The sequence below is a fragment of the Gavialis gangeticus genome, unplaced genomic scaffold (assembly GCF_001723915.1).
Source record: "Gavialis gangeticus isolate Ggan-Ray unplaced genomic scaffold, GavGan_comp1, whole genome shotgun sequence".
Classification (NCBI taxonomy): Eukaryota; Metazoa; Chordata; order Crocodylia; family Gavialidae; genus Gavialis; species Gavialis gangeticus.
Genome location: NW_017728994.1, coordinates 41,422,263 through 41,434,714, shown reverse-complemented (window position 1 = coordinate 41,434,714; position 12,452 = coordinate 41,422,263). Strand labels below are relative to the sequence as shown.

Here is a 12,452-nt window from a genome sequence, read left to right as displayed (position 1 = left end):
GACTGATAGCATGATCTTCACTTTACAGATGAGACCATACCCAGTATGGCACCAAGTTCATGGGTAGACCTAGAATGAGATTCAGAACAGACCCTCATTTTAAAATCTGAAATTTAAAATCTAAAAATAAAATTATACTCCCTTCAGCTTCTTTCCCCTTGAATACTTGTAAAGTTTAAGTTTGGTGCTAGAGAAACTAGCATAGGAAACAGTTGGGTCCTGTTTTGGAAAACAGTGCTTTCAGGGAAAATTTGAAGTTCAGGTGTGTTCACACAGTATATGCTCTTCTTTAAATTTATATTGATTTTAAACCCTCCCCCACCAAAATATTAGAAATTCTTCATTTGCCAGCAGTTCCCTAGGTATTTTGGTTTCTTGTTCAGAGGGACCTTGAGGAAAATGTATTTTTTGAAAAATCTGATGCACCCAGCAAGGGTGTGTGTACAAAATAACAGTACTCTTTAGTTTCTGTAGAGCCAGGCTCTACTGTTTGACAGAAAGGGGTTCTTGCAGTGGGTATAACTTTTTTTTTTTCCTCAAGTGCTTATGTAGGAGACTTTAAAAATCTTATACATATTACAAAACTCAAATGAGCCTCACAGAAGCTGTTTAAACAAAAAAAAAAAAACCAAAACAAAACCCAAAACAAACTTCATTGAACTTTCCTTTTTAAAAGTAGTGTTGCTTTAATTTAGACAAGTTTTTTTTGTTTTTGTTTAGATCCCTGGGGGATGGGGGAAATATATAAAATATTACAAAGCTTTATACTTTCAGTGGTTGTCCCAACTGTCACAAATAGTACATCAAAATACATTTGTGAATTCAACAAGATTTCCCCCTCCCCATGACTTAAAAGTTGCAACGCCAATTAAAATATATTATCTCTTTCATAATAAATGTGTTCTGGATACTTTCATTTCAAACACAAATTTCATGTAAAAGTTGACCTTTTTTTTTAAAAGGTGAAATTGATCACAAAGAGAGAATAGCACGACAGAGAAAACTGTTACAGAAGAAACTTGGCCTTGACATGGGCACTGCAATTGGCATGAACACTGAAGACCTGTTCAATGATGAGGATTTGGACTATACACCTACTTCAGCTTCACTTATAAACAAACAACCTGTAGGTAAAACCTTGGGCTTTTTGCAAGGAATAGTATAGTGGGTTTACTTCATTTGTGCTTCTGCCATTGTAATTGACTCTACTTGAAATATTGTACTTGAGGTTGTAATTTTATTTTGTCCCCTGAACACTTAAATGCCACAGTTGCTTGTTGCTTGCACTTAATGCAGTGTCAGATTTGAAATTCAGAATAGCAAGTAATGGAGGGTGGTATGGGGAAGTGATAACAATGTAAGCTTCAGGATTGATAGGATGTTAATTACAGGCAGGGTTGACAGTGAATGATTCTTAATTCTTTCAGACTCTTCAGGCTGCTGAACTGATTGATTCGGAATTTCGGGCTGGTATGAGCAGTAGACAAAAGAATAAAGCTAAAAGAATGGCTAAGCTATTTGCAAAGCAAAGATCCAGAGATGCAGTGGAAACTAATGAGAAGAGGTACTGTAGTTAAGGCTTTCAAATTTCAGTTAATGTATAGTTGCTCTTTATTCCCTAGTAGTTGTGTTGTTGGACAACTCGGAAAAGCCTGTTCTGGCTCGGTAAGAAGAGCCATTTGGTATTTGACAGAGTACTTGGTAACACCTTTGAGAGATTCCAATGAAACTGCTTATACCCAGGTTTTGATGTTTTGAGATGTGTGGGTTTGTGGTTTTTTGTTTGATTGGGGAGAGGATTGTTTCTGTAGAGTATAAATATTCCCCCCCCCCTTTCAAATTTCTGCTGCCTGACTTTCTAATCTTTTTAAAACAAAAAATGTTTTTGCAGTATCATCACCAAAATTTTTTATTTCTATCAAGTTCTGAGAAGGTTAAAGAGAATGCAGAAGTAAGCAATAGGACAAAGAAAATAGCTAGCTTAACCACAGATTGTCATATCATGCAGAAATAGACTAGACTTCAGTTCTCTTTTTAAGTACTATTGCAGTGGTTCTCAACCTTTTTGAGCTTGAGGTGCCTCTCCATAACTTTTGTGAATTGAGTGGCCCCCACTTTCAAAAACTAACATATTACAGTGCTTGCTTACTTGTTGGGGGGTTAGAATTATTCAGGCAGGAACAGGCCTGAGCCTGAGTTTATCTACTTATCTGCTTTTATCTCTTCATACCTCAAGGCACCCTTCAAAGGATTTGGCAGCACCCCATGTGCCCTGGCACCCTGGCTGAAAATCACTGACTTGTTACAATGAAGAATTGTGACTTAATTTTTATCTTTTCAGTGAAAAACATACTCCGTAACCTTTTTTTTGCCCCCCCCCCCAAATCATTCAAGTGACTTCCAGTAGCTTTTAACAGTAAAACATTAGCTGTTGTAATCTTGCAGTTGAGGTTTGTTTGGTTTGTTGTAGGGTTTTTTTTAAAAACACTCTGAAGCCACATCTGAAAATGGTTTTTGTAAAAAAGGGTTAAATTTAGAAGTAGTTACATTTACATTTTTTGCCATCCTCATTACTTGAGGCCTAATGATCGAGTCGGCTATGGTTTTTGAAGGTTACCAGTAGCAAATTTTTCACTTAATGCTATATAACTTTTTCTAGTATGCATGTTTTCATTTATACTATTAAATCAACACTTTCTTTCCTGTTACAGGGGGAGGGGAGGGAATTGTCCTGATCATATGAAAATATCCGCTCTTCACGGAATGCTACTGCACAGTCAGTGTAGTATGCTTGGCTTGTTCACGTCCTAGTTCTCAACAACTAGTGATACTCGAGTTGTGGATGTCATTATTTCTGTTTTGTTTTGATCTTAACTGTTCTCCATAAAAGATGAATACAAATTGCTAAGTAAGTTGGGTATAATTTGGTAACTATTTGACTTTTTTCCTGTTTAAACTCTTTATTCTTTAGAGTTTGGGATGAAGAAGAATAAAATACTGTGTGTTTCTACTTCTGTACATGAAGGTTCATGGATATGACGTGATGTGTTTTTAATATTCTTTTTTTAGCAATGATAGTACTGATGGGGAACCAGAAGAAAAAAGAAGAAAAGTAGGAAATGTTGTCCTCAGCCAGCCTGCCACTGACTCGAAAGTTTTGGTAGATAATACATCAGAAGAGGTACAGTATGTCCTTCTGTTCTAATGAGTGGCATAATTTGCCCTTGATTGATAAGTTGATTTTAAGTTCATTTTAACATTAATTTACCAAAAACAGAAAAGGGAATTATATTGTCAGATCAATTTACAGTTACAACTGAAGTATGTTTCTGAAACTGTATTTCACATTGTGAAAAGTCACTTTTAATGCATATTAAAATCCAATAAGCATTTGTTGAGAGCAGTCTGGCTTGCTTGTTCAGTAGGCAAATTTACTAATAGTGTCTGCGTTAGGCAAGTGAAAGCTTTAAAAAAACAACCCCCCCCCCCCAAAACTTTTGATCTGGACGTATTTGGCAAGAGGCAAAACATAATGAAACCATTATAACTTAACTTAGTATATGGGTATAAAAATAGTTGTTTTTTAAATCAGAATTACAGACCTTACCTAAACTTTATTTTAAAAGGTCTGTATCTTGATTTGAAGCTTTGAACTAGGCCATAAATCAAAGTGTAAAACTAATTTGCATTGTTTGTGAAATAATAACAGTATCTCACAAGTTGTTCAGTTGGCTTTTTTTTTTTTTTAATTTTGCTGATGGCTAGAAGTTGAGCTGCTGCCAGTTGGTAGTCTTTGCTCTTAAATTCAGTTATTTTTATGGAGTTGTTGAGCTGTCTAAAAATAAATGATATAATGTCATTTCGAGACCCTTTTACCCAGATACAGAATATCAACTTTGTACAAAAATGGTTTCTGTTCTGTATTTGTGTGTAATGTGTATTACAGAACTTGAGGCTTGTGTACTTGCTGACTCTAGTTGGCAAACATTCACTTTATTTGGATCCAGCTTACCAATATAATGTCAGAACCTGGGTCTCTTAGGCTAGTGGCTTTATCACTGCGATATCCTTTCTTTATGTGCAAGCATTGCAAATTTGCTTTAAAAAAAAAAAAGTGCTTAAACAGTAGATAAAGGTGACTTAGCAGAAGATGGAGTTGCATGACTGCAAGGTGCGACTCGAACCTGATTTTTTGTGTGGAGACAAAGCTTGCAAACCATAAGAACAAAAGGAAAGGCTAAGAAACCTCCCCTTTTTGTGTGAGAGCCACCTGAGGAAAGCTGATCATTTCTAAAGGAAGTCACATTATTACCAAACGAACTACATCAGCTTTTTGCAAGTCTAAACATTTTGGCAACGCTACTAAATTTTTATCTATTGCTTTTTATCTTTCTGCTTTTATTAATCAAGAGACGTCACAGCTTTGTATCCTTTTAACTTTTAGGGAGTGGAAGTGTGAGGGCTCATACACACTCCAATTACACAGCTATGGACAGGCATTACATCTGCACTGGGGGGGGGGGAACACCTTTTTCCTCTGCACAAACAATAAACAACCAAAGTGTAGACATTCAGGCAGTTTGATTCTGCTGCAAACTGTTCACTCTTAAACAGCACCTCTTCTGTTTTCTGGTACCACTTATAATGCCTGTTCAGTGCAATGCATTGGGAGTCCCAGGGACTTGCAATATCCCACAGTTCCCTGCTTTTCCCTCCCCTCTCTCTCCAGTAGGGAGGGAGGGTAGCTGGCTCCCTAACAGCCTGTTCAATGGCAAGCTGTCAAGGTATTCTACAGTATCCTGCTATACTTTGCACAGAATTCTCCCTTGGACTGTGCAAAGGGCAATACTGATTTCAAGCCACACTGAGTAGACCTAGACAGTCTGGGAGTCTTCAAGTAACAGCAGGAGTTGCATAACAGGTGTGTACCCCCCCCCAAATCCCTGTGCATGCACGCAAACATACCACCACTTACCCTTCTGCCACCCAGCAGAGTGGGCAGGTATGGGGTGGAGGTGGAGACTTATAGTTGGTGTAAGAATTCCCACCACCATCACTGCAAGAACCCTGGCAGTGTGTACCACCTGGTCATGCAGAGAGGAGCAGGGGGAAGCCTAGCTGCAACCCAGACTCAGAGGGGAAGGGAGCATAGCTTGATCTGTGGGGTGGAGGGTGCAGGGGGTATGGTCTGGGCCCAAGCTGGCCCTGCTGGGGAGGGTGCATGGCATAGCTCCATGGGGAGAAGGGGTGTGGCTTGGTGGGGGGAGGGGGCCAGAAGAAGGGCATGGTCTGCTTCCAAACTGGCCCTGATCTAGATGCAGGGGGGGGGCATGGCCTAGCTGTGACCAGCCATGTGAGGCTTGGAATTTGGGAATTTGAGGGGGAGGGTGGCTGTATCAATGGCTACTGCTCCCCTGGTGCCAAATTTCCCACCCTGTGGGGAGCCCCATGGACCAGATGCAGTGGCTCCACAGACCACACTTAACTTGTAGGTCAGAGGTTGAGCACCCCTAGTGTAAACTCTTAAATAAATAATAAACTTTTTAATGTGCTCTCGTTAAATATTGTATTGGTGGGAAAGTTTAGTTCCTTTCTAACTGAAGTAGGAGAACATTACTGTGGCATGATTATTTCTTTTCTTTTATCTTACAAGGAAAATAAATAATTCTACTGGAGGTCTCACTGGCAGGAAGCTTCCTAAATGGTTAACCCCATTAACTTTTTAAATACTTTTTTAATAGGTAAATGAATGGCCTTTGGAAAGCTTTTGTGAAGAAGTATGCAATGATCTTTTTAACCCATCATGGGAGGTAAGAAAGCTATTTAATATGTATAATGTTTATTTCTGATTTTGCAAAGATGGAAATGTAGACCCACTTGCTCACAGAACAATGCATCTGTTAAGTGCCTATGCCCTGATCCTTCTTCATGGATGACTTGAATTGAATGCAGTCTACTTCAGTGGTCCCACACAGGTGCAGAAGTGCATTCCTAGAATCCTGGTGAACTGAATAGGAGTTGGCACGAGTATAGAGCTTTGTTTCAGCAGTCCTTTGTGTGGGACAGTAGCTTAAATATTTCTTGTCTCTCTCTTTTAAATTAGACCCTTTCTCACTCAGAATAACTAAACGTACGTGTCAGTACAGTACTAAAAAACCTGTTGGAGTGAAGGATGAAACGGAGCAGGAGTGGCTTCTGTGTGGCATGTGGCAAATGGCAGGGAGGGATGGTGGCAGAAAGCAGAGCAGCAATTCAGGCAGGGAGCACAAGAAAGAAAGCAGAGCAGTAAGTCAGGAAGTAGATTGGAGTAGCATTTTGGGAGGATGTGGGTCTACTTTTGCATGCCTGCCAAAAAGGTTGGCCACACTCAAATAGGGTACTAATCCATGTAAGCTTTTTTTTCCAGCAAAGGAAATGAAAGAAATTTATCGTCTTCTCTCTAGTAACATTAAGGCCATTCAGACTTGTAGAGCATATGTTGACTAGAGTAGTCAAAAGGGTGTTAAACAGCCAAAGCAGCTAGTTGTGGTCTAATCTGTTCTCAGCAGTGTTGCATAGCCCAGGTACAGTGCTAGATTAACATGTGTGCTATGCTTCTAGTTCAGGAGGTAATGCGTGTAAAACTGCTGTAGGAAGGCACCATTGTGTGGCAGCAAGCCTACATGAGAAACAGAAATGTATTAGCTTGGTTGTTTTCCTCTCTTTTAACTCTAATCTAGTGACAAGGATAATACAAGAACCAGGGGGTGGGAGTTGAAGCCAGACAAATTCAAATTAGAAAAGGTGACATTTTCCTCAGTGAGGGTAATTGATAGTTGAAAGAACATGCAAAGCATGTTGGTGGATCCTGCACTATTTCACACGTCAAATCAGAAATGAATATTTTTAGAAAGTGTCACAGTTTAAGCAGCATTATTGTACCTGAAGCAGAAATTTAACTCAGAATGTACTGTGACCTGTATTTTGCATGTTGGATTAGACCATCACTAGGCTTTGTGGCTTTAAAAGCTGTGAACTATGTTTATGATCCCTGTCTTTTGTGAAAGCTTGCTTTTCACACTGCTAACACGCACAAGTATTAATAGCTGCCTTTGAGTGCTGCCAGAATAATTGTTCTTGGAAACCATCTGGATTGTGAATCTTCAAATTTGTAACAATTTGTGGGTGGGCTGTCATACTAACAAGATAACATGGTAGTTTTTGGTTTTGGTTTTCTGCTTAGTGTTTCAATCACATGGGAGTGTATACTGTCTGCTATGTCCATACTAAGTACAAACTGTCAGCAAACTCTTATTTCACGGTTTGCAAGAAAAAATTTTTAGCTAAATCAGTCCCATGTGATTTCTCAGTCTGGCCCTCGATAGATGTAACATTTGAAAATATTCCAAATGCCTTTGACACACTTGAAACACTGAGCATACAGACTTTCATGGATGAAGAAACACTCCAGAAAATGAAGAACCTCCTTGAAGCACTTGAAACATCTGTATGCTCTACACAACAAGATGGGGAGTTGCTTAATTTCTCCCCCCTCTCCTATCAGAGTGCTCTGTTCTCTACCATCCTCCACCCACCCCCTCCTCCAAAAACACATTTGAGCTCTAGTTTCTTGAGAAGGCCAGGGACTGAGTTAGAGGGATTCCTGCTCTCTAGCCCCAGAGCAGAATGTAGTTTCACACTTTCTGGGTAAACACTTAAAACTATTTTCCACAATTCAGGCACCTTTCTTCTGGCGTGTATTTTTGCAATTTCTAAATTCCTAACCGCCTTTTCCAGTACTCCATGGATTGGCTGTCCCAACCTGAAAATAGCCTTCACTAAAGGCAGCCCTGTTTTCTTTCTTTGAGCATGGTGTGCTGATTTGTCTTCTGCCTGAACTGCTCAAAGCAGGGCTTCAAATGGCAACAGAGCACGCAATCCAGAGAGAAAAGGAGCAGAAACATCAGCTCGACTATGGGGAAAGGTCTAGGGAGCCAGAAGTCAGCAAAAACTTATGCAAAAGGGAAACAAGTAGGTTTAAAATGCAAACTGTCCAATGTATTTATACAAGTGTAACAAGTATGAGGAACACAAGGTGAGCTGGAAGTTGCAACCTGTGAAATGAATGATCCAATTGATATCACAGCATTGGTGGGGTAAGCTCTTGTGACTGAAACATCATCATTGAGGTCTACAACATTTCAGAGGAATGGCATTGGGAGAAAGTGCTAACATTGCAATATGTCAACAATGCATACACTCTTTATTCCCTGATTTGAGGAAGAAGGTAGCAAATCAGAGTGGATTTGGGTGAAGATAAACTGAAAGATACAGCATGAATATAATGGTTGGGATTTATTATAGACCACCAAGTCAGGAATAAGAGGTGGATGAGGCAGTCTTCAAAGAGGTGACAAAATTGTCCAAAAGTTAGGAGGAAATTCTGAGGGAAGAGTTTCAACGTATCTGCTGAAAGAATCACAGTCAAAGTATTGAGAGAGTTTCTAATTTGTGTGGAGGATGACTAGGGGATCACTTATTTTTGGATCTTGTATTGACTAATGGGGCAGAACTGGTGGAGGATGAGTGATCATGATATGATAGAATTGATCGTGACACTGGAAAAGTATGCAGTCAGCAAAACTGAAATCTGCAGGGATAATCGGGGAGGAAAAGGTTAAAAAAAATTCACCTGGTGAAGTAAGCTTAAGGACAAAAAGAAGAGGTTCTATATATCTACAGATGTGGGTCCACTGTTAAATAGAGTGAACTCGTAACAGAAAATGCAAGGAAGACATTGATACTCAACAACTCCTTTGCCTCAGTCTTTACAAGCTGAGGGATGAGATGAGATAACAAAGGAAACAGAACTTTTGATGGTCTGAATGAATCAAAGTCAGCAAGGCCTAATGAACTTCATCCATGGGTACTGAAGGAACTTTGGAAAAGGAGACCTTGAGTCCTGGGCAATAATGTTTAAAAAGTTGTGGGAGACAGGTGAGGTACCAGAGGACTGGAAAAAGGCAAAAAGGAGAACCAGGAGAAGCGATAGACAGGTTAGCCTTACCTCAGCCAGGAAGCTACTGGAATATACCATAAGGAGGTCCATTTGGAAGCACATAGAAGGAAAGTTTGATCACAAGCAGCCATCACGGATTTACTTTGAACAAATCATGCCAAACTAACTTGATTTCCTTTTTTGTTAAGCTAACTAGTTGGATGGATGAAAAAAATGCTGTGAAATACACTGTATTTGTCAAAAGGTGCGTTGAAATTCGGAGTCCCACGTGACCTCATAAACTGGCAAAATGTGGGCTAGAAAAAACTAGTGTAGGGTGGATAGACAACTACCCCGGAAGCCACAAGCAGAGGGTAACTATAAATGGATCCATATTGGAATGGTAGGAGGTTGTGAGTGGAGTCCCACAAGGGTCTGTCCTGGGCCCTGGGTACTGTGTTCATAATGATTTGGATGCTGGAATAGAGAGTTTCTTGATCAAACTTTGCAGGTGACTTTGAAATTGGGAAGGATTGCGAACACTGGAGGATGAGCAGAATTCAGAAGGATCATAACAGATTGGAAAGCTTGGTTGGAGCTAATGGGATGAATTTCAATGCTGACAAATGCAAGATGCGACCCCTTGGGAATAATAATCAGGGTCCTGTACACATTACAGGTATTGTGTAATTAACTGGTTAATTGCACAGTTAGCTTTTTAAGACCAACTACATGTGCAAAGGACTTACCACACAATAAACAGCTCTGACCAGCTGTAAAGTTAGACTGAAAATGTGTACTAACTTTTTATAGCTGGTTGCCATCGAGCTTTAATTTGTATGTGTATCAGGGTCTCCACTGTGGCTGAGAGCCCCATCAGCTACAGGAGCGCACCTTGCTCAGCATGAAACCCCCATCCCCTGGGAATTGTGGCTGCTGTGAAACCCCCAAGACTTGGGGCAGGTGTGGGGGGCGGGGAAGTAAAACCCCTAGACCATACAGCTCTGTCTCATTTGCACATCATCTGGGGCTGAGAGCCCCAAAACTGACTGGGTGCCTGTTCAGTTGCAGGGCTCTCGATCCTGGTTGTGTGTAGGGGCAGCGCAGGGCTGGGATCTTGGTCCCAGTTGTGCATGGGCCCCCTTGGCAAAGGGGGATCCCAGCTGTGGGAGCCTGATTCTCGCTAGTGCAGGGGGAACTCACTCAAATGCCTCTGCACTGGCTGTAAGGCATGATTGGATGTATGATCCCACAGTTGCACCTCCTGCCATGATGTGTAGCATGTCAGGAGGTGTGATTGTGTGGATCACACGTTGGATCCAATTGCACCTTTTTAACTTTTATGTGTAGAGGGGATCCTCAAACACAAATACACCCTGCTGGATGGCAGCACTACAGAAAAGGATCTAGGGGCATTTTTGCATGTGTTGCTGATGCAGTGCCAGGTGCCTTTAATTAGCTAGCCATGCATCCTGTGAATTGGCAGTGCAGTGTGCCTCCACATTGAGAAAATTGTGGCAGTACACTTTGAACTAAAACATGGTTGTTGTACTTTAGCAGAAAGCGCACCACCACCACTTCTCTAAGTGTGGAGGCATGCTGTGCTGCTGATGCACGTGACATGCGAGGCTGTTGAAGCACGTTTAATTTATGTACTGCAGCAGACCCAATTAATAGAGTGCTCCAACACGTTGCATTTCCAGCACATCAGAGCAAGCTCCCCACATGTTTCCAAGTGCCCTAGGAGTGTTAGTGGGTCATACTCATACGAGTCTTCAGTGTGATACAGCCGCACAAGTTTTGTTTCACTTTTTGTTGGGTTTTCTTTTCTGCTCCTATTTTTGGTGTTTCTAGCTTTTTGAGAGAGTGTGTTACCTGTTCTTTCCTTTCTGAGTAGAAAAGGGTGGGAAAGCAACAGCTTTTCTCACACTTCTGTGCATGTGGTTTTGTTTTAGTGTTTTCTCCTTTTTTGGAACCACTGTTTGTCATTCTGAAGACATTTTAGCCTAGATCGTTCCCTTTTGTAAAAATGGTTGTACACTAATTTTTATCAGTTGACAATCTCATCCATGAATATTGGTAAATACTCTGCTTGAGAGTGGGATAATTTTATGCTTCTTCAAATTTAGCTTTTTCATAGAAATTCTTCTATCAATTGTCCATATTTACTCAAATACAAGACAAGGTTGGGGGGGGGTTTCCAGTCAGTAAGGGTGAAGAGAAGCTTCTTTTTTTTTTTTCCTGTGTGTGTGTGTGTGTGTGTGTGTGTGTGTGTGTGTGTGTGTGTGTGTATTCACATACAAGGAAACCTCACTAAATTGTCTATCACTTGCACATGCTGCTTTTGGCAGCACCTTATAATAATGGAAACCAACTATGAAGTTGGTCGAATTTAGCCAATGCTGAGCATGACTGTAAAACACATGGCCAAAATTGGACAAACATACTGATGGGAACCTATAGCCTATCTGAATAAGATATATGGTAGTGCCCATTGTTCTCATTCCTGCCCCCACCCCAGTCATGGTGAACCACTATGAATACATTTCAACTTCATCTTCACTCCTACAGCTGAACTGTGCCTTTCTTCACCACTTCCAATGATTCCTGTTTTTTTTTACCAGCCTTAAATGTCTGGCAAACTTCACCAGACAAGGCCGCAAGCAGTTCACCCAGGATCTCTCTGGCCTCTCTCTCAGCCTGTCTCATGGTTAGTGTGCCCCTGCTCTCCATGAGGTGAAGCCGGACCAGGTTGCATCTTCATATAAACGCTTGGAGGATACCGGGACTTGTGACAAGAACACTGTTTCAGTCCTGAGTAGGGGACCAATTAACACATGAATCCTTTGTGAGGCGTGTCTGAAGTACGCACTGAGCAGTGCTGAGCTGTGGGATTATTATAGCATGAAATGCTGTTGACTGTGCTGGGGCCTAGCCCCATGAACTGTATGGTAAATCATGAGCTTTTGGGTTAATACTTGTATTCTTTATAAGTTTGTACTCTATATAAGTAGGTACTGCTTATGGAGTATGTGTGATAAAACATGCAGCAGTTTCAAAAGTAAAATGCATCAATACTGGATGAACTAAGCCTATGGGTATCTGATGTAATTTGCCTATATGGTAAATTGTTTGTTGGTGTTTTCAGTTTTGGCCCTTGCTTCCATGTGTGGATGGGAGAGCAGGGTCTGACGACAAGGGAGGTGGGGGAAGGAACAGGCTGCAGGGGGGAAGTGATTGGGGGGCAGAGCAAGAGGGCTACTTGACCCCCCCCCCGCCCCCGACTTTGTTTTTCTTTTCACTGCTCCAACAGTGGGAGGGGGTGAAGTTCAAAGCAAACCACCAGTAATTAGATTCTATACCTAGAAATTTATAACAGATTTAGGAACTTTCCATATATAGAATCTAACTACTGGGGGTCATTTTATATTCAGGATCACCCTGTATTTTGAGTAAGTATGGTAGTATTTTCAGT

The 12,452-nt window shown here is 40.9% G+C and overlaps 1 protein-coding gene across 1 annotated transcript in view; it reads left to right on the top strand.

Moving 5' to 3' along the window:
* BTAF1 (B-TFIID TATA-box binding protein associated factor 1) overlaps positions 1–12,452 on the top strand; it is a gene marked incomplete at its 5' end in the record, with an annotated part of 102,065 nt that overhangs the window by 14,365 nt on the left and 75,248 nt on the right. The window contains 4 exons of the mRNA XM_019502120.1: positions 963–1,126; positions 1,428–1,564; positions 3,070–3,181; positions 5,742–5,810. Of these exons, the coding sequence (XP_019357665.1) occupies positions 963–1,126; positions 1,428–1,564; positions 3,070–3,181; positions 5,742–5,810 (482 nt within the window). The remainder of the gene's footprint in view (positions 1–962; positions 1,127–1,427; positions 1,565–3,069; positions 3,182–5,741; positions 5,811–12,452) is intronic.